We start from the raw sequence: 23,010 nt of genomic DNA, 5'->3' as shown, positions 1-23,010 counted from the left end.
CATAAAACAACTTAAACAAGTAAACAACCTTTGTAGCCGTCACCCCACCTGCAGGCATTAGTAAACAATCTTAGAGGAGTGGGCTAGAGGAGTGTGATGTTAGGACACTGAAGGAGGGATGGGCTCGGACTGGAAACGTGCAGGTGGAACCTTGCTGGCACGTCTGCCTCTGATTAGTGTTACACTACGGCGGGGTCATCGAGTCTTGCCTCTGCACTCCGACTCACTCCCTCACCCTCTCTCTCCCTCCATCTGGGGTGGATGAAGTCAGTCACCACATCACTGGTGTTTGGCTTCCACTGTCTTTGATCCTCCCACCTAGCTTGGCACACACACACACACACACACACACACACACACACACTGTACAACAGCGTGCCCATTATGCCTCCCCTTTCCATCTACCACCAGCTTGCAGGCCCAAAATATAAAGAAAGTAAAGCAGGCTGATTTTGAAACACTTATTTGATTTCCGCCTCTTTGGAAATGCTGTAATTTGCCAGGCATTTAGTCGACGCGTGTAAGCGGGTATCATTATACTTCCATTAGAGGCTGAGTTGATCTGAAATGCAAATACCCCTGATAATCCACTCCTCCCTTCATGAGCTTGACTGCTTGCTAGTCATTAAAGTGTGTGTGTGTTTGGGTGTTTGTGTGTTCAGAGCCACATCTTCAGTTCATGTGTTGTTCAGTACATGTGTTGTTACTTACTCTGTGGGATAGCATACTTTTATGTGACAAAATTCTTAATTGGGATTTTACTTTGCATTAATCATAAGAAATCTTTGTTTCATTTCAACAACCTTATGTATAAAAGCCTCTGTACTCTACACGTAGAGATATATCCCTCAATGCTTTTCAGCATGTTAATATTTATTTTTCTCCTGGCAGGTGTACGCACCATCTCCAAATTCAGAAGACTACAACAGAGATTCACCGTCTTATTCTTCTCCTAAACCCTCCGGCAGTATGTTCGCAAGCACTTTCTTTGGTAAGTTTAAAAGACAAAGACCTATCTGATGTTGCACCTGAACAGAATTTAACATGATGTCTTTATTTTCAATGTCATCTTATACCACGCACGTTTCAAAATGTGTTCCCTATGTCTATTTTTGTGTACAATTGTTGCTGTGTGTTAATGTGTTATTTCCAAAGGACTTGTTTTGCTTTCACGAATATGGTTTGTTAATTCATCACCAGTTTTCACTGACATAAAGAGGCAAAAATATTGGACCGAAATACTTTCAATTCCAATATTTGGATGTTGCCAGACTCAGTTGTTTTGACAGTATTCAGTAATATTTAGTCTGTAGTCAGTCTTTATTTCAGTGTGGCTGACTCACACATCTAGACGGAGGAGCAGCGTTCTTTGTTGGTTTCAGCTTTGTGTTATGTCAGCTGTGTTCAAGACGAGGGTCATGTTTCAGTCCCATGAGTAAAAAAAAATTGAAATTAAGTACGCCTTGGATGACCCCCCTCCTTGAAAGTTATAAGGGTATGGTTGAAGGTTAGCCTCTGTCCGGCTCTGAGTCACAACTAAACTATGAATTGTGGCCGTCAATTCAATGAATTTTATACTAAAATGATGTATTATTGTATTATTATTATTATTATTTTAGATGGTACCCACAGTTCATCTGACCCGTGGAACTCGCCCAATGGGATCAGCCAGTCTGGTTATGGGGGAATGCTCGCAGGATCTTCATCTCACATGCCACAGTCAGGAAACTTCACCAGCCTGCACTCACACGACCGTTTGGTAAGCAGCACCGCTCGGCAGGTGATAAATAAGCATATATGTGATCATTGATTGCTATAAGCCTGTTTTGCAGTCACACTTACAAAAGGTATCCGATGAGTACTGTTCAGCACATGCCGCTTGTAAATTATTTTTCAGTCCTGCTGCCCCACAGCAGAGCTCCATTAGTGGGAGTGTGTGTGTGTCTTAAGTTGTTTTCTGGTTATTATCAGTCAGGGGACCGCTGACCCTCTTTGTGTCGGCGTTTGATCTGATCTTGTCTGCCTGCCTGCTTCAGCTGGCTGGGCATCACAGGGAGCCTGCAGATGCCGCCTTCCCTCTCTTTAGCTCAAATTGAGAGACCCAAAAAAAACCTTTTCTTTCTGACACACACACAAAAGCACATTTTTGACCCAAATCTGAGCTTTTCTGTTCTTTTTTTAATCTTCCAGAATTACCCCACACACTCGGTCTCTCCAGAAATCAACTCCAGTCTTCCTCCCATGTCCAGCTTCCATCGGAGCAACACCAGCACTTCACCATTCGTCAACGCAGCGCACAGCGCATCCGTCAACACAGCCGATGGGGTCATGGGTACGTTCTCGTGTTAACAGTTCTGCTACCTGCTCTAATCCACTTGCTGTACGTGCATTCTGTAAAGGTAGCAAGTCAAGCGGTCGGACAGCTGCTTTGTGTACCGTGGCTACTCTTCATTTGTCTTTGCTGTTACAGTGTCTCTGTCTGTGTTTTCTTAGCTGCTGCAAATCGAGGGAACGCCACTGGAAGCTCACAGACTGGAGACGCACTGGGCAAGGCTTTAGCCTCGGTGAGTCAAAACTCCACTATTAACTTGTCTGAGTCCGGTTCACCACAGATGTGCATCCCTGATCTAACAGCATTTGGATTTTAAACAACTATGGTTCATTCTATTAATCTGATAATTAATATTTTTTGTGTTGCATCAATGTGGCTTTACTGTCAACCACCACAGAAGTCTCTTTTCATCCCCTCAAGTTTGACATCCAACCTCAACACACCCATATACTCAAATCAAAGACAGAATAATGGTGCGTCTCTGTCTCTAAAGAAGGTGACCTTAATAATCACGCCAAGAATTAACTGCTCTGCTGAATGCTGATTAAAAAAGCCCAGAGGAGTTGTTTGGAGTTGTTTTTTGGCCTAAGCCTGGATAATTGTGGGCTTAAACTAAGAGCATTCAAGAAAGAGAATTGTACATGAAAAATACCTCTAAACCAATGGATTACTTTGTAAAACCATCCACGGGTATCTGTTGCATCCTGTAAGGTATCATAACAGGTGTTTGTCCCCCTGTAGGTTCATTAGAGAAGGAAACTGATCACATCGCACATCAACTGATTATAAATTATTATAAATTATGTTTGGATTCTGTCTTCTTTATCAAAGGTTCCTAAAGCTCTATTGCAGCTCTGTCATAGTAGATACAGTAGAGAACATGGGGGAGAAGGGGGATTTGCCATTTAAATGAAACAAGAGATTTGAGAGTAACCATTCACTCCTTTAACATTTAACCTTGAACATGAACCTTTATGATATTTATACTGTTCCATAATAGAATTATGACACAAGCAGATAAAGGTTACGGAGAACAAAAGTTGAGACACAAGTCAAAGTTAACGAAACTGGACCAAATTGAATTGTAACAGTATAAAATGCACTTGAACATAACATAATGGAGTATTTCTTATCTTCTTTAAGTCGTATCCTTCACTGCTCCTCATACTGTCCAACTGGGAAAAAATAATATCTCAGGAGCTGCTTTTACTTTTTGCTTTTGTCATAAATTTTGCCAAACCTTATCAATATAGTCTTTTACATGTCACACAGACACAATGTGTGCATTAACATACTGACATTAGACGTATGAAGCAACAGTTTAATTTCACACATCCTGGCCACAGCTGGACGTTTTAGGGGGGGAATATTTCTCACTGGGGCGAAAATCCAAAGTATGAGATTTTGGGGATGGTAATAACAAATTAAGTCCTTTATATTTGCAGACTCAGTTCTATTAGCATGACAAAGCTCAAGTGAAATGGACACGGTTGGACTGTGGATGGGGGAGGGTGTTTGGAGCAGGGGGCACAGGGGAGTTTATAACTGCTGTGGCTCGTCTCCACGGGCCGCACATTGTGCCGCTTTTGTTCTCCGCCCTTTTAAATTGGCCGTGCTTATTGGCCCGGTGCCGCCTGTGGGAGCGTAACTGATGACGAGGCGGAGCTTCATTTATTCCAGTAAAATGAGCCATCTTTCACTTTGAATGCAAACCTCAGCGGCCAGTGGGGGAGAAGAATAGAAAGTCATATATTGTCGGGTCAGAAGTCACAGTTATAAGGGGCTTTCCTTTGAGAAAGTAAGAAATATTTGTTTTGACGCTCATTGGTCTCCGGCCCAGTGGTGACCACATTAATAATCCTTCTTAGTTTATGATTGAATTGCGTGTGTGAGAGTGACGATGCTCAGCAGAGAGAAACACTGAGATTGTAGAAAAGCATATATAGTCACATCCTCCCTTTAGGCATGGGCTGCTCTCTCCTCCTCCTCCTCCTCCTCCTCCTCCACACGTCCATGAAACCTTTATCCTGATTCTCCAAGTTGATTGAAAAACTAAAGCCCAGAGATCAAGATTGAATAAGGAGATTATTAATAATGAGTGGGTTCTGTCATCCCCACACAAGTCAAATGGTTTCCTGCAAGCTCAATTTTATTTTAACTTGGAGGAGAAATCTCTGTGGATCTGCCGGGTTTTTTTCTTCGCTAATTAGTCAGGATCCACACATAATACCCTGAGTTCTCTGAGACATGTTCCATTATGGCGCAATATCCTCTTATTAAAGGCGGGGGGGGGGGGGGAGAATCAGGGATGTGTTTGTGCTTTAATCCAGCATTTGTTTAAACAAATGAAATCCCAGTAGAAGTTCTGAAGATGTAATCTCCTCGTTCCCTTGTGATTGACATGTCATCCTTAAACTCAGTGACCTCAGTGTAACCTAGCAGAGGATGCACCGAGACAATAACATTACTGTGATTATCACAGCAGTACAACTGAAGTAAATTTGACTCTGTTTGTGGCGTCATGCAGAAAATAGGGACTGAATAGATAAGTTGAATAGATGAGTAAACAACGTTGAAATACTGCTTTAGATTTTGATCTATGGCTGGCTCACCATAGAATCTAGTGCAGGCTGACACGCAGCCCATGATATTTTCTGTTGTAGGCTTAACAGGGTTTCCAGGTTGGGCGTCTGCGCTTCTTGAAACCACAGTGGAATAATAACTGGAGTCACTCGAAGAGGGACTGAGCTCGTGTGCAAGTGAAAAACAAACTGCCCCTATAAACCTGCATGTTTTTATGGGTTTCTTCATGAGTAAAACACTGACCTTTCAGCTGTGGGTCATGTTCAGACTGTCAGACTTAATTCAACCAATTGTGCTTTTTTAATTATTCAAATGAATTAAATATTTCAAATGACTGCAAAAGTCTCCAGATTACAACTGGCTAGATCTGGATTTTTATTTAGATATTAACCAAATTGCACACACTTATATATATATCAATCCCCTAAATATCAATCATCAAGGTCCATTAATTACCCCTGAGAAAGCGGTGAAAATTTAAAAAACAGCAGTGTAATCTCGCAATGTAAAAGAAAGAGATAAAAAAATATTCCTGGATACGCTCCTCTGTCCACATCCATTATAAAATGTAATGGTTTGGCCCATGTCCCATCCTCCCACCAAGTTTCGCGGAAATCCGTTCTGTAGTTTTTGTGTAATCCTGCAGACAAATCAACTGACCAACAAATAAACCAACCAACCTACAGACAGGGGTGGAAACATAACCTCCTCGGTCGAAGTAAAAACCAAACAGCGACCTGTGATGTTTTATTATTTACTTACACTCTCTCTTTCTGTCTGTTTCCACAGATTTACTCACCCGACCACACTAGCAGTAGTTTCCCCTCCAACCCGTCAACACCAGTGGGTTCTCCTTCACCTCTGACAGCCACAGCAGGAGCTGCCTCAGCTGGCAGCGTGGTGACTGCAGCCGGCACCCCCTCTGGAAGGCCAGGTACACCGCCACGCCTCCCATTTTTATATCATACACACCTCATGTACACTTAGATGCCAGCTGTAGGATAAAAAAATATACATCTTTGAAACTGCTTTGTAAAGCCAGTGACAGACACACATCACATTGCTAGAATTAAGCCTTGTCCTGGAAGAGTCGAGCTAATTAGGAGGCCTTCATGAATATGACTTAAATTCATTTAATTACTTTATCTACATGCTGCATTAGTCGGAATAAAGCCCAAGCAGAATGAAGTTGGAAAACTTTCCCCAAAACTTAATTTAATACCCCTTTTAGCTTTAGAGTAGGTCTAATCATTTGGTACTCATCCTCATGCTTTATCTATGCCTGGGCAGTTAATGCCATTTTTACATTAATCCATCCTAAAAGACAGCTTAGTTCATTCTGGGATGAGGCTGCACATTCGTGGAAACAACAGTTATGAGTTAGTATTTCAGATCATACCAAGACAACTTTTATTAAACGTGTTTCTCATGAGAAACATCAAACATTAATCTCAAGGCCAACAAAGAGAAGTGGTTCTTTGTACCATATTTAGCTACCAGCTGCTTCCTATCTGCAATGTCTGAACACACAAAGTTATGTGAGTTTCCCTAAAGGAAAATCCTTGATAATGAATCAGTTTAGCAAACTTGTTCTGATTTTAACAAACCACTTTCACCAGTGTCCAGAACTTTAGCTTGGATGTACTTCATGTTGTACTTCATGTTGACTCCTGGTGAAATCACTGACTAGTTTCTCAGCTTTTTAGAGGGGGCTTTGTTCATGTTCGTAAAATCACATCCAGTGTAAAGACAAGTTTTGCCTTAGATTTTATTTTAAAATCTTTGAAATATACCATCCCCTGAAATGACAGTGTAAATTTAAAAAAAGACCGGGGCTGTGGTTTTGAGGTTGCGCAGGGATTTGGAAATCTTGTAATGAAAGCGTTTAAACGTTTTTCATATTTTCCTCTTTAGCAAAACTGTCATCCATATTTTTATGATTTATAACAGTGGCTCATGGCACTCATCCTACTTTGGAATAATATACATTTAAAAAACACATTTCCACATATGTGCTTGGCAGTTTGTGCTTTTATGTCAGGTTGATTTCTGAGGACAGGCAGACTAACCTCTCTGAACCCCTGTCTCTTCTAACCTATACAGCTATACAACTAAAGGAGGTTCCTGTTTGTAATATACTGTGTTATTTAGTTCATTAAAAAAACAAGAGACATGTGTCTTTGAGGAATTTGCATTTTCTGATGTGGTGACAGAGACGTGGAGAGAGTAATGGAAAGTAAATGAGTCGAGACAGTAAGGGAAAGCCCGGTGTGTTGCTTTAGTGGACAGTTGTGTCATGTGTGGTAATGGAGTGGCGGCAGCTGTCTCTATGTGTGCCCCCTTCATCCTCAGCTGTTGCCCTGCCCCATGGACAGCTGTTCCCTCCAACACACACTGAGACACACACACACACACACACCCACACACACACACACAGACAGACAGACACGCAAACACGAACCAGGCTGCAAAAGGCCTTGTTTATGTGCCAGTGGGTAAGGGAGGGTGGCTGTGACTCAGCTGATGAGGAGGTCTATGAGGGCCCCGCACAGGGAGATCTCCCTCTTGACCTCTTTACAGTACAGCACACCACACCTCACAGCATAACAATGGCACGTATAGACTTTTTACAATGTAATGTTAAAATACCTGGAAATACATGCTATAACTATAAGTTTTTATGATAAGAAAGTGTAATGCACTGTCAGTTTTTATTAATGGCCGTCATGTTATATAGAATAAATCAACAGCAGCACCCTAAAATAAATACATGTGGAATTGGGGGGGAAATGGATATTGTGTCACTAGCTGTGCTTCTGGGTTTACAACTTTAAAACTGGCACAAAATTTGGCTCGCTGTTGACGTGAGCCACCAAATCCATTCATCATTAGGATTACACCAATGTACAGCACATTACTCACGACTGGTTTGTTCAATTAGCCCTCTCCGGTGCACGTGGGGACCGAAGCCCCAGGCTAATTTTTCATAGCCGCCAGCCAGTAGAGACTCATGTGGAGTATCTGTCTCATTCACCTGGGAGAAGGCTGAGGCAGGGAGACTTTTTCATTTCCTCTCCCAAAGTCACTTTTAATAGTCTTTTAATTAAAGTCTTCTTTCTCCAAGGCTGAGTGTGTGAGGAAACATGAACACTCAAGTAAGGAAGACCACAGAGGTTTAGTGAGAAATTTCACTGGAATGAATAAATGTAAATACTTGTTTTACAGTTTGAGCTCAGCGGAGGTGTGATTTTACGTTTGTTAATTAGTTGTGTTATACTCGGTTGCTTTTTCTCTATCGTGGTAGTCTGGTTTTTGCACACGATGGTTTTGTGTGTTTGATATAAACACATAAAACTTTGACAAACGCTGAGCAATTAGTGTTAAAATATTGCATCACTCTCCTCACAGAAGAGACTCAGAATGCCACTCTGCACTTTTTTTAGCTTTTAGATAACTTTAAATTAAGAGTGAATAAAATTTGATCCCACTCAGCATTCCCCAGCCCTCTCCTAAATGACTCCCCTCAGCCTGTTCTGCATTTTTCACTGGCTTGCTTTTAGAAGAAGTTGAGAACAGTGCAGAGTGGGATTTTAGAGTTACACTAAATGATAGATACCCAAAACAAAGTCTCCATCTGTAGTGTGTGCTACAGTGGACTCCATTCACCAGGATGTAGGCTGGGTTTGGCATCTTTTCACCAATAATGGACACCAGAAGAGCTCTGAGTGCTGCGAGCTGGAAAGGCCCACGGACATCCTATCCTGTAAATAACCTGGAAAGGTTCATTTTTGTCAAATTCCATTAAGGTTATTTGATTTTGTAATGCTTTGCCTCCTCTTGCACGTGGCAGGCAGGTTAGTTGGAAGATTGCGCTTCAGAAAGAGGAAAGAAAGAAATTCTGCAGCTGGAAATGTGATCAGCAGATGTGGATTCCTTTTCCTTTGCTCTAATTGACACCAGATCAAATTAGCTTGATTCGCTTCCCTGCACTGGCCTGCAGATTAACTTTTTCTGGCTCACGTAAATGTATTATATCCAGTGTGAACTTCTTCCAGCCAAAGGTAAATTGTAATCCCTCGGATCTTAAATTTCTCTATTTAGATTATGTGACTAAATTGCATGATTTTTCGTGTGGAATGAAAATAGGGAATGTGCCAAAGTAGATTTGGCTTCATGAGACAAATTAGTACAAATGAAGCAGTGATACTCCCAATGAGAATCCTGTAAAAATACACACTGAGACACACTGAGTATGTTGCGACTATATCACCATTCATATAAGTGTCTGACGAAAACCTAATGAGGAACATAACTCAACAATACCAGCTGACTGAATCCAGATGTTTTGCATATTTCCTTCATCAAAAAACCCCTGATGAAGGCCATGTGTCGAAACACTGTTCAAACACTGCATTTTTGGTCACACTGTGTTTATATCGACTTTAAGTTTCCACAAAGGAGTGTGAAGGAAAACTAGTGTCAGATTAGTCAGTGGTCACATTGTTCTCCAGGCTCTCATAGCAATGCTTATTAATGTGCAGATGCAGCGTACATCTGCACAGTATGGAAGTGGGCGTGAAATGAACAAACTCTCCGCTGGCTCATGTTTTCAGGATGCAGTCCAGCCATCAGGAAGTGATGCAGTTGAGTCCAGAAAGATAAAAATATCTCATGTAGAACAACAAGAAACCAGAAAATCAGGATGTCAGTGTGTGATGGCTGCCTGTTATTGTGTGTGTCAGTTAGCAGTGTATCGGTGCACCCAGTGAGGAAGGATACAGCAATCAGCCATGATGATGTATAACGGAATAAGGGGATTTCTAAAGTTGACCTCTGCTAAATCTCTTTTGTTTCTCCCTAGGTAACCACCAGTGGCCCCGTGCTAGCGGACAGACCCCCTCCTCTCCGAATTATGAGAACTCCCTTCACTCATTGGTAAGATCGCTGTCCTCTGTATCAGTGAGCCCACGTTATGATGGATGCTCACTTTGGATCCGTTACTCATGAAGGACCCAGCTAGCATTTCAGGGAGATTCCTGTCCGACAAATGTTTTGCTGGGGGAAGGGGTGGGGGGGGTTAGAGGAATAACCAAACTGAACAATACCTGTCTCTTGGGGCTTGCCATCTGTCCTCTGCTCCGAGCGCCAGGGCGGGGATGACAGTTGGGGGGTTGGGTTTAGTTGAGGGGGCTGGTGTCGGGGTGACAGCTGTTTGCTGAACCACATCTTCAGGATTCCTCTGCTGCCACGCGGCCAGAGCCACAGATCACCTTTCATGTAACCTGCTCCGTGATGCATGTCATGTATTTACATCCCCTGCTCTTTAATGTAAGAATATTTAATTATGGGGCTCACGTAACAGCAGTACAAACAGATTTTGTAATAAATAAACTATAAAAAAAAGACAGACCATGGTCTTAACCAGTGTTAATTGTGGTGTTTTTTATCGTTTACATATTGTCCATTTTCGTTTTGAACCCACAGATATGTCTGCCATTTTCAAAAGCTGCCTGGTGTTAGTTACTCTGCTGCTCTGCTGCACGTCCTCGGAGCTGTAAGCTTTGGTGATTCCTGAAAATCAATAAAGGGAGGATGCAGAGAGATACTGCTGCAAAATCCACATTTTACTCACATTTATTGTTAAATCCCAAAGCTGTTAATAATATTGGACATGACTTTATAAGGCCAGAGTCCAGCTGCAGCCTTATCACATAGTTCCCTTCACTCAGCCAACGGCTTGTGAAGAGGACACAGAACACGAACCACGTAGATGTTTCCTCACACTCTGGCACAAGCTTTGTTTTGTGGCCACCGTAGATAAGTCAAGGTCACGATCAAAGTGAATAGTGTTAGATAACTCATCTCACAGGCTGTTGACAACCTGTGGGCCATAATGGAAAAAATGTGCAACCCCTAATTTGAATCGTAACTGCATGACTAATGGAATTAAATAGTATTCAAATATTCCAGAGTCATTTATCATTAGTGGTTTAAAATGACTTATATTACTGTTTTAATGTTGTCAGGATTTTTTTGGGGGGGCGTGTACTGTAATAAAAGCAAGGATCATGGTTCATAGGTAGTTGAGTCAGAACTATTTGGGACATTAGAGAGTCTTGGTAGTTCTATGAAAGTGATGCACAACTGTCTAATCAAGCCAGTGAACAATTTGATTACAGACATAATGACTGATCTTGTTAGTGGTTTTGGGCCACTGACACTATTTTATATTAGATTAGACTTCTGTATTGTGAAAAGTAGCCACAAATCTTTCTTGTAAAGTGGTCAATTGCTTCATATTAATTCGATTTATTGGAAATCATGGCTTGATTTTAGAAATATAACCAAGAGAAATGCATTATATTTATGGCGTAAGGTGACTCGGACAATGGACAACACAGGAATTACATTTATTCCAAAAGAGAAATAACAAAACACAACGCTTTGAAGCCAGTTGTGCAAATAAACGTTTGTGCACAATAGTAAATGTGAAGTTGAAGATGTGACCTATAATGTTTAAGGGTTGTTAAATGTAAACAACTAAAATGTCCATAGAGTGAATGGTCTGATGCTGCATGCTTGCTTCTTGTCTGCGTCTTTACAGAAACAATCTTTCCACAGTGTGTTTCTCGTAGATTTATAGATACTGATCTTTTCTCATAATCCTCTCTCATTCTTATTTGACTTTGCCAGAAAAACAGAGTTCATCAGCAGTTGCATGAGCATCTCCATGATGCCATGTCTTTCTTAAAGGATGTCTGCGAGGTACTCTTCAGATAGAGCCTTTAATCACTACATGTTTCATACATCTTTGCGTTCCTCATTTTGCTCGACCTGCAGTCCATAACCCTCACAGTGAAATGCAGTTTCATTTTTTTTTTTGTTGCCATATTGTCATGTTATGTTGTATTTTAAGCTTCTCCAGCTTGAAGTAATCATCTTAGGTGCAGTTAAATTCTAAATAATTGTTGAAGCACCTCAAGCGCATCTGTCTGTTATTCAGTTAAAATGCATGACGACTTCTACACCTCAAGCTGGAATGGCTCTGTTGATCTTGCATTTGAATTGCCTTCTTTATCTTATGTTTCAGTTTTTTGTTGTTGTTTCCAAGTCCACACCACACAATCAGTGTTTTCAATTTTAGTCCTTATGTGCTTATACTAAGCTGCTCTGTCCTTCTTTTCCTCTCTTCTCCCTCTCCCTAACCCTGCGCTCCTCAATCCCTCCGGTCCCTCCAGTCTCGAATGGAGGACCGTCTGGACAGATTGGATGATGCAATCCTTGTTCTGAGGAACCATGCAGTGGGCTCCACTACCAGTCTGCCCAGCGACATACACAGTCTGCTGGGACAGGCGCAAAATGGGCCAATGGCAGCCATTGGAGCTAACTTCCCCGCCTCGGCATTGGTTCCAAGTCGGACAGCAGCGATGGTATGAGAAAGTTTTCTGTGTGTTTAGAGTGTTGCATGAGGCCAGAGAGAAAACACATTTTTTTATTGGTATTTTTCTGACTCATCAACAAATGAAGCCCCACCCACCTGTTAAAAACAGATTTCCTAGCATGAGTAAAAACTAGACATTTTCCCACACATGAACAGTCGAATTTATCCTGACATATTTTCCATAAGTGTAATAGCTGGCCGAAGCCTCAACCTCCTCTCGAGAGCGGCTGTTTACACAAGGGTGGAAGAGAAATGAGAAAAACAGGCGTAATGGAGTGAAGTTGAGCTTTGGTGAAGGAAGTGTTTGTGTGTTGCACTCTTTTTAGAGTCAAAGTCAAAGCCTTTCGGAGACTCAGGGGAGAGCAGGACTCAGTATAAATCATGATGTGTTCACTCATCCTCCATCTGAGGTATTTCACTTTAAAAAGCCAAGAGATTTGAAGACATCTGCAGTGGAAATTAAAGCGTTACGGCTCGTCCAACTGTAATCTGGAGGTGTTTGAAAATAATATGGGTCACATGCAATAATACAAAAAGAAACAATGCTGATTCACTTTTAATAAGTAGATGATCAGGCTACTTTTACTGGGAAGTTACTGGTATCAAATGATGAAAGGAAAAGTCACAGAAGGAAAGATAAACAGATTTAGTAATTTGTTATTTTAAGTCGTATTTATTTCTCCCATGATAAACATTAAATTAGATATAACCATCAGATACAGAACAAATTTACATGTGGTTTTGTAGAAGTTAAGCTGCACAGTTTTATGCTTTTTATCAGATGAAAACACCGACATATTCATTTTAAATATTTCTTTATTAAAATGATTCCATTCAAGTATTATCAGTTTTTTTTATTTTACTTTTAAAAGCTCTAACTATACTATTATTGTCATTATTAATTAATTGCTTAGTTTGCAAAATTTCCAAATTTAAAATGCTCATTACAATTTTTTTTTCGATGATTATATCGTCAAGTCGCTTGTTCGTTATCAGATTAGAGGAAGAAGAGCAGCAAATCTTCACAATCAAGAAGCTGGAGCTAAAGAATGTTTGGTATTTTGCTTGTAAGGAGAATTAAATAATCACTCAACACACACACGTTGATATAAGATATTCCCTTCTGATGCTCAGCTGTAAGTTAGTGCAACAAACATGTTTTTAAATTAAAAAAATATTTAATTAATTTCAACTGTCATTTGGGCTTTTCATGATCAATAAAGGTGAACTGTATTTTGTTCCTTCTTCTTATCAGGATTTTCACTTCCTGTCTCTGGTCCAGTGTTGCCAGTATGAATGTATTTGAAAAGCCTCTAAAGTTTCGGTTTGTTGGAGTTCAGTGTGTTTTCGGTCTCTGCTTGTTTGGACATTGATGCTGAAGCTGCTGGATCTTTCAGAGAAGCTTGGTTTGTCCCTGAACAAGAATTTGTCTGTGGTTGTCAGAAGAGCTCAGTTTGATGTATTTGTTAAAGAGAGCTGGGCTGTGGCAGTGATGTTGACCGACTGCGACTGTGAGATAGAACATACTGTGTCTGCACTAACAGTACTTCCTGTGTGGAGAGAGGTCCCGTCAGACGGGACTGACCAGCACAGCCCAAGGCTTTTTACTCCGACTGACACTCCACCCTCTACCCCTTCCTCCCTTTCTCATTGCTTCTTTTTAACAACTGAGGAGATCTGAATCGTTGGAAACGTGTGTCTGAACCCGCGGCCTCCACCCAAATAGAGCTCCTCAGCTGTATGCTAATCAGGCCCAGCCATGAAAATGGCAGCGTTCTTTTCTTGCCAGAGCCCCGGTTTTCCCTCCTCCTTCACCAGACAAAGAGTTGTTTGGACACCTGTTGAGAGCACAGCAAAGATTAGCGTAGCGCTGAGGAAGGGGAGGGTCTGGGGGCTGGTGGGGTTAACAGAGGCCAACAGTGACTGGGGATCACATTCCACAAGAAACAGGGAAGATTCCCTCCACCCTCTGTGAGGATTCCCCGCCTCTCCCTGGTTTCCCAGAGAGGGAATCAAATAGCTGGAGAACATGTGGTAAACCTCAGGAAGTAGGAGGGTATAACATGGTGGGAGCTGACCAGTTTTATGTTGTGATTGTAGATGAAATAAAAAAAGGAAATGGTCGGACTGAGTGGGATGAGCTTGAGGATTTGTCTCATTGGAGACATGAGAAACAGACATGTTCTCTGTTGTGGTCCCAGAGACGGAGAACGTCACAGCAGTGAAGTATAATGTAACATAAAAGGGAACATTTTCCATAATGTGTAATAAAGTATATTTTCTTTGAAACTATTGTTACATGGGTCTTTTATTTGCTTTTATTTTTATGTTTTCCACTCATGGTTATGCATGGGACAGCATTCTACTTTGAAACAAATCACCAAAGCACCCCCAAGTGTTGAGAAGGATAGATTTGTATGACTCAGTAGACCATGAACTTTTCATATGAATAGATACAGACTGCAAATAGCATCCAATCTGAATTTTATCAACATTTCAAAAGCCATTAGTTGTTATTTAATATTAAAAGTTAAATCCTTGACCTGTGTGGATGGACCATGTCACTGACGATGGCATCGCCATGATTATTTTTTCTGTTTAGAACAAGTGGATCTTTTACATTTGGCTGTTCTCTCCGCTCTTGACTATTCTGTGCCCCCTCTCCTGAGCGTGTCTGCTTCCTGTCACATGTCCTTCCTGTCTGTGTTGCAGCAGGGTGGTGCCCACGCTGACGATGCTGCCAGCCTGAACAACAGCCATGGAGGCCTGCCCAGTGCCGGCTCCACGTCCAGCGCAGAACTCAACCACCAATTGGAAACATTCAGAGGTCTGGTGCAACCCTGCAGACTTACTGTGTCTCAGACATAACATTATATAGACATTGATGAGTTTATTTCTTTATGTCTATGTTTACATTGTCTTCAGCAGGTCTTGCTTCAGCCCTGGCTGGCCAGCTGCCCGCCGGCCTGGAGCTGAAGATGGAGAAACATGACAAGGACGACATGCACGACAGCTTCTCCGCAGACGACAAGTCGGATGACGAGAGCGATAGAAGAGATATGAATACCCCCAGATCAGGCACACGCACGAGGTACGAACACGTCGAGACGCAAACACAAAATATTTTCCAAAGTCAAACAATTAGAAATTATCTAATGTTTGATTAGGTGTCAGAAAATTATTATTTGAACTGAAACCTTGAGGATTGATCCTCGGTTTTATTTTCAATCCACAATTCACTCTGATGTTTTCTAAAAAAAGTAACACTGCAGAAAGTGATGATAAAGCCTGGGCAGGAGAGTGTCAAATTCATTTATCTTTGCTGATAGCACTATTATTCCACTTTCAGTCAGAGGGAGAGAGGTGAATACTTCTTTGTTCCTTAGTCTCAATTTACAGTATATGTATTGTTTGGAGCATTTAGTTATAAACCAGATGTGACATTCTGCTGGATTTCTCCTCCACCCACAGTATCAATGAAGATGAGGGGCTGAATCCGGAGCAGAAGGCTGAACGGGAGCGTGAGAGAAGGATGGCTAACAACGCCCGTGAACGGCTGAGGGTGCGAGACATCAACGGGGCCTTCAAGGAGCTGGGGCGCATGTGCCAACAGCACCTGAAGAGCGAGAAGCCCCAAACTAAACTGCTCATCCTCCATCAGGCTGTGGCTGTCATACTCAGCTTGGAGCAGCAAGTCAGGGGTCAGTGTCCAGCTAGCGCACGCTTTGTCACAACATCAAATGCTGATGCTTCAACAACGCTTAATGTTTCCTCATAATGTTCTTGCATGTGGTAATTTGTGTGTCACATCCTCAAAGTTTGATTCCTGTCCCCATGAACTTACAGAGCGGAATCTGAACCCCAAAGCAGCCTGCCTTAAGAGAAGGGAGGAGGAGAAGGTTGCTGGGGGCTCCGGTGACGCCCATCACGGCCACACAGGAGGTCATCCAGGCCTGAGTGACGCATCCAACCCCATGGGCCACCTCTGAGTAGCAGACAGGTAACTCTCACTTCCTGCAACTCGCCATTACTTTCAGTATTAATTCACCTGGGGACTCTTCATTAATTAAATAATTTAATCTGAGAATCTTAGGCAAAGTTATTATCTTCTTTTGTCTTCTCGAAAACTCATTTTATTTTTGAATTATTTGTATCTTTTTAAATGTTGGTTTAAATTCATTTGTAGACCTTATTGATCTGTAAAGTCATTTTATTGATTTGTTTTGTTTGTTTGTTTATTTTTCCTACAGTAGCTAAACAGTGTTTGGCTGATTGTTGAATGATGAATGATTTTATCAACTCACCATTTAGTTGCTGATTATTTTTATGCTGACAAACTGTATATATATATATATATATATATATATATATATATATATGTCAGACAGTATCAGTAGCACTTTGACATAAAATATTGATGATATTTATGAATGTAGTTGTAGTGTGATTATTGACGATCACCTCTAATTAGTGTATTTCTCGTCTCCTCTCTCCAGATCAAAGTGATCCACATCATTTCGGTCCCGTTTGGAGTCGGTGACCTTGCTTCCCAGCGACAGACGGGACTCACAGAGTTTGTGACACCAATTGGAGGAGACACACCACTTGAAGCAAAACCACAAGACTTAACAGAATCCAGTCCTATAAGACAGAGAAAGAACCAAGCATCCAGCTCCCTGTGACCAGTTTCCATTCGCAAAAATTCTCCCCACAAAGAAAAATCATCAGCACATATCACTGTCTGCAAGAAGTGTGTTGCTTCTGAACAATCAGAGACTCGCAATCTCCTCAAACCCTGTGTGGAAATTGCCTCGTGCCTAAACTGAATTGACGAATGCATTGTAAAACAGCAATTGTTTTTTGTTTGTCTGTTTCTTTTTTTTCTATTTATTATGTTATTGAGCTATAAAGTGTATGTCTAAAGGGAAAGTTAAGTACATCTAAGAAGTATGCAGCTTTTCAGTCTATAGTTTGCCAGTGTCACCATTAAAACGGAGCACTCCACCCTGCTAGATCTTCGGCGAGTCCGGGTTGAATGAGGGGGAAATATTTGAGCACTTACGAGATTGAGATTAATTTATTGGCCAGTTTAGAGTGATGACTAAAAATTATCATTAGCTTTTAGAACTGAAAGACTAAAGCGCCCCATTAAAACAAAAAAAAAAGAGACTATATTATTTATATTTATATTTTATTCATTCTGCCACCGGCCACATCTGTTACCAAAACTATTTCTGCATAGTTTAGATGGGTTTCCGTGCTACTGACCAGTGGAGCAATAGGCCCGACTGCATTAGCATCAACAATATTGTAGGTGACAGACAAGTGGCAAACTCTAGTTTGACTGAAAGCTCAGATTTAGTCCGTCTCTTTTCCTCGGTAGTGAGCAGTGAAAATACAGAACCTTAGCATTCCCTGCATATTGTTAGTGTCTTAACTAAAGGACAAGTGGACTTCACCGCCCTTCGGCTTCCGTCGCCATATAGTGTTAAATGTAAGCGGTGACACATTTCCTCTGATTCACGTCTTTGTTCAGCCTCCTGACAGTTACACGCTCCTGACGTCAGCACACAAGAGGCTTTTTTCTTTCTTTCTTTTTTTTACATTTTTTTCCGCCACTAGCTATAGAAAGATTGCTTAATGAAGAAGTGAAGAAGAATTCAAACAAATAAAAAACGACGACCACACTTTATCCTGGCCTGATGAAGATAGATCCACTTTTTCTGTTTTCTTTTCTGTTAATATCGCAAGACATACAATTTTAAAAGCAGTTACAGTTAGTTATACTTATTTGTGTTTTAACCGGTCCTTTCTTTAGGCTTCCAGCTTTATAATACACAGAGAACATCTAAGTTATTTTTCAGTGTTTTGATCCAAGCTGTGATATACTCGATACAGTAAACCAGACTCGACACATCATTTGTTTTTGTTAAATATCATAGTGTAACATAATATTGAACAAAAACAGTTATCAGGATTTTTTTATGTTTCAAGACATTGCTCATGGCTTTCTTTAGTTTTTTCCTATGCGTGTGCATGCTTTACGTTTCTCCTTTTATTAAGTCTTTGGTCTTAAGACTTGCTTTATATTCCATTTATTTCTTTGTATATTGTCTCCTATCATTATCATTATCTACACCTTAAACAAGGCTGCCACATTCAGAATAAGTATTCTGCACAAATAAGGGACTTAAATTACAAAAGATGCCACAACAAGAGTTTACATGACATATTTACCGTTTAACAAATGTTTTGTTTTTGTAAAACAAACCTAAGCAGTTTTTTTTTGTATATCATCAGACTGAATATGGCCTTGTTCTTCATTTCAGTATTCAAAAGCTTGTATTCATGTTGGCAGACTTTGATTGAGGGTATAATGTTTGTCACTTCCTGCTCTCTTTCCTTCATTTTTTTTTATTTCCTGTCCTTCATTTCTTTGCTTCTGTCTGCCAAGTTAGACTTTGCTGTATTCCCAGATGCTTTCCCTTGTATAATATATAAAAAAGGAAATCAAAAAAGGAAAAAAAAAACATTTGGCTTATTTTTCACTGTAGTTAGTCTTTTATACAATAATACTGTAAGAATATTTCTTGAATTCTAAATATTACTCTTTCTAGATTTTTGAAAGCAAAGGTTTTGAGTAAAAAGTTTCTTACTTTATTTTACTATATTAGATAGTAAAATGTACGGTTATTTACCATAACCTGTCCATTATTATGAGAAAAATACAAATGGCATCTCAAGAGCATGAAATTAATTGTTGCTCGTAGTCTTGAACTTAAAAAGGTGTCGTACGAGCTCCAGATTCCTAAAAGTGCGACTTGCATCTAATTCTTCAGTCTCATTAAAGATTCGTTAAATGATAAAAGAATTGTTCTTGTGTCAAATTAAAAGGTATTGTCGATGCACATTCAAAACAAAACTGCGGCAACGGAAATTTGTCTTTTTCAACAGAAAAACAATGTATATAACATTTATGTTGCAATAAATGTGCCATCTTTTTTTAAACTCAGTTGTATGTGCATTTATTTCTCTCACTGAGCGAACATGTTTGTTTCTGTTTCTGTCATCTATTCTCCATGCGTAAGTGATCTCCTCTCCATAAAGTTTTATTTTATGAAATAAACATGAAGGATGAAGCAGGATGAGCTCAGAAACACGGGGGAGGATTTAGCCCTTCTTATTATCTTTTTGTTTTATTTTTTAAAGACAATTCTACAGTGAATTTAGGCCAAACGAGTGTTTTATAGTATGTGTCTCATTATTTTAAATAATGCCAGTGGACCATTGTAGTCTGTATGAAAAGTACTATGAATATATATGTTTCTATTTTTAATAAAGTGTGATAGCAGTGTACTGTACATTTGCCATGCTCCTTTGTTGTTCATATTTAGATTCATGCAGGATGAAGACAAATATCTGTATGAAAGCCATTCCAGCAAAAGGCAAAAAATATGAATATTTATTTACAATAGAAATAAAATTGATATTTAGGGACCAGTTGATTTTTTATGTTTCAGTGGGACTTTATTCACATTCACAATATTTTGACATGAATCCTCTTAATGCAAAAGCAAAAAAACACAAGTAAATGAGCTGAAAAGCAGGAATGAACTGAATGCAGCCATTATGAAATATACAAACTGTAGTTGCTAATAAATTATTTTTATACTCGCAGCCGTAAACTGCCTCACTGAATCTGCTAATCAATCCCAACAGTGTTGTGAGAATGCTGCTCTGAACCTGCAGGACTGTGGTGCTGTAAATCTCAGCCTCATGTACATCTGCACAGAATTACGCTGCTGCAGATGCGAGCGTGAGATAGCTCATCACATCCTGAGGGGTCTGATCCCAGTTCAGTTTTCTGTCAGAGGTGACACTCGGGAGGAAAACTGCTGACTGCTGTTCTGTCTGTGGTGAGCACAGTGAAGCAACGTAAATCATGACTGTCATCTCTCAAAACTCCCTGCAGAGAAAGAAACAGAGGAGATGTGAGTGTGTTGGGCCAATGGTGACGGTGGTGGGTGTGCATGTGTTCTGTAGGAGTGGGACCACCAAGTCTGAAGGCTGACTTCCTGTCATGGCTGCTGGGCCAACTGACAGAAAGTCTTTGGCTCGCGTCCTTGAAGCGCGACCAAAAAAGCTTCCTGCTCCTTCTGCTCCCCCGAACAGTTAGATCATCCACTTCTCTGCCACCAGACATGCTTCATGTTTTCTGTTCTCTCTCTTTGTTTCAGTTTCTAATCACAACTTAAAGATTCAACACTGAAACTATAGTGTAGTAAAGCAATAAAATCACAATCAACCATAAAACATATATGTAATAAAGTGATAAATCATTACAATAGGCCTACGCCCATGGTGGATGCTCTCAGACCACAAACATTGTTGACATACTATTAAAATTTACAAGACCAATAACAGCACATTGAAGGAATTAAAGGACAGGTTCACATTGTTCAGGTTGGTTTTAAAACAAAGCTCACAAGTCATAATGTACATTCAAGTCATCATTGATCTCTTGTAAGTAATAGGGGACAAACTCCACAGGCCCTATTCTGTATAACATACATGTGCGCTCTGCTAGAGCCAATAGGAGGCTTCATCTGTCTCCTTTAATTTACACAGAGGGGCAGATGATATGACCAACGTCCATGCACGAGTCCTGATTCAGTAAGATGCACATTTAAGTCACTCCTTGTTCACTGTTTGCTCTACAGCTTTGAGCGAAGCCACAAATCATTGAATATATATAAAAAAGTGTTCCTTGCTCAAGCACAGTGGGTTCTTAAAATAGCTTAGAAAATAAAAATTCTTAACCAATTTTCATATTTATTGTTAGTCATGTTTGCAAGTTACTATTTTTTAAAGACCGACAGGACAGGGGCACTTTAGGGGCCAATCCGATTTCAGATAGGGCCAGAGGCCCCTGGCCCTGCCCCTGGATCCGCCCCTGCATGATGGAGAACTACTTTTATCTAGAAAGTTCTCTGCTGAGTTAGCCTCCCTTGGAAGAAGAGGAAAATGTTACATACCAAATTTGTAATTCTCCACCTATTGAATTACTTTTGTCCTGTATGACCAGAGCTAGATGACTAACTAACTAACTAACTGACTGACTGACTGACTGACTGACTAATTGAAACAACATGGAAGACCATGAGGGAAGGGGCCATGTGTTCACCACATTGTTTTCAGTGGTGACTTTTGCCTCCCACTCAGGTTCAGTGACAGATTTTTTCCATTACGTTGTTTTTAAGAAAATCACAACAATGGAACAATAATAAATGCAGCAAACTCAATATGAACACTACAGCTTGGTTCCCTGTGACCTTCCTTACTGTTTGACCAGAATAAGAGCGAGCAGCGTACTGGGCATGCCCAGAGGTCCCAGCTGTGGCACGTCTGCAGAGAACAGAGCTCTCATTGTGTGCTGCTGTAACTCAACACAGTGGCACAGAGCTCAGATTAAAGGCTGTGGTGCTGCTCGGCCTCTCTGCGGACACAAATATAAACAGTGGGCCACGACAAAGGCTAGTGGTCAGCAGGGCCTTCATTTTAATGCAGTTCAATACAGTAATATTGGTATGATCATTTCTTCATGATCTCAGCGTAAGAGGGTGAGCGTTACAGTGCTGCTTTTCAGGAACTGCAAAATCTTTAGAGAAGTTGTTTTATTCAAAATACTCGTTGTGAAGTTGGAGGTACTTATGCGGGAAATTATACTGAGTGTAAAGTATGATAGGGTTGGGAAATATTAAAGCTGTGTACCTGAAATGTTTGTAAAGGAAAACTGCCTTTGTGTTACTGTGGTATTTATTGTATGTGTGATTTTTCGTTCAGCTCTTTTTATGGAAGTGAATTATTAGAAACCTCTTGAGAACAGCTTTTCAACATCAACAACAAAACAAACAAAAAACTCCTCCTGTTTTTTATTGTTGCTGTACTGGACTCTCACCATTTACCTGAGCACCCCAGGTCTATCTGTTGTGATGGTTTACTGTTATAGTGTGTGTCCGGTTGTGTGTGTGTGTGCAGCAGCCCCACCCTCAGCACAGCTTCTCATTAACTGACCTCACTCAGGTCACCTACTAACCACTAGATGACGCTCTCGCTTTTAAAGACATGCAGCTGCATTTATGCATTTATGCAGAGTGCAAATAATTAATCCTTCATCCTGCATGAGGCGAGCAAACTCATGTATAAAAGCCCCTGGGGGATTAAATAATTCATAAAAACATTAGTCTGCACAAGAAATTAACATGAATTCAAGAGGTTAAAGTGTGTAACTTATTATTTCATTCTCCCAAATGTTTTAATAATTCAAAATATTCTTGTTTTCCTTTTTTTTTTTTAACAACCAAATAGCAAAAATAACCTGTTGGGCCTGCGTCTTCCTAACGCAAACCTGGCATTACTTTCTCAGTCTGTCTGTAGTTTAATATTTAGTTTATATAGTTCAAAGAACATAAAAAGGTAATAAACATATAGTGAGTATCAGATCCCACATACAGCCTGTGTCCTGCAGCCTGTACAGACTCTGCTGGGCCGAACCGAGCCGTGCCAAGGTTTATCTATTGATTTGTTATTTTTAATACTTCTTTTGTCTCATGTTTCCTCTTTTTAAGTGAAGTATTGATGTAACATCACTTTA

At 40.4% G+C, this 23,010-nt stretch overlaps 1 protein-coding gene across 11 annotated transcripts in view; it reads left to right on the top strand.

The window, feature by feature from the left end:
• Positions 1-19,364, top strand: part of tcf12 (transcription factor 12) — a 71,449-nt gene extending 52,085 nt beyond the window's left edge. For 2 of the 11 annotated variants that reach the window (XM_034576032.1, XM_034576075.1), the window contains 13 exons: positions 892-991; positions 1,620-1,759; positions 2,191-2,332; positions 2,494-2,564; positions 5,705-5,849; positions 9,777-9,850; positions 11,609-11,680; positions 12,154-12,345; positions 15,072-15,183; positions 15,282-15,447; positions 15,828-16,057; positions 16,203-16,356; positions 16,853-19,364. In XM_034576032.1, the coding sequence (XP_034431923.1) occupies positions 892-991; positions 1,620-1,759; positions 2,191-2,332; positions 2,494-2,564; positions 5,705-5,849; positions 9,777-9,850; positions 11,609-11,680; positions 12,154-12,345; positions 15,072-15,183; positions 15,282-15,447; positions 15,828-16,057; positions 16,203-16,345 (1,587 nt within the window). In that variant the 3' untranslated portion in view covers positions 16,346-16,356; positions 16,853-19,364. Of the gene's footprint in view, positions 1-891; positions 992-1,619; positions 1,760-2,190; positions 2,333-2,493; positions 2,565-5,704; positions 5,850-9,776; positions 9,851-11,608; positions 11,681-12,153; positions 12,346-15,068; positions 15,184-15,281; positions 15,448-15,827; positions 16,058-16,202; positions 16,357-16,852 lie in introns of all 11 variants that reach the window. The other 9 variants (XM_034576060.1, XM_034576084.1, XM_034576039.1 and 6 more) reach the window with 8 other exon arrangements.
• Positions 19,365-23,010: the final 3,646 nt, after the last annotated feature.

The sequence above is a fragment of the Hippoglossus hippoglossus genome, chromosome 3, assembly GCF_009819705.1.
Source record: "Hippoglossus hippoglossus isolate fHipHip1 chromosome 3, fHipHip1.pri, whole genome shotgun sequence".
Classification (NCBI taxonomy): Eukaryota; Metazoa; Chordata; class Actinopteri; order Pleuronectiformes; family Pleuronectidae; genus Hippoglossus; species Hippoglossus hippoglossus.
Note: the sequence above shows the minus strand (reverse complement) of the source record. Positions and strands in the feature narration are given on the sequence as shown.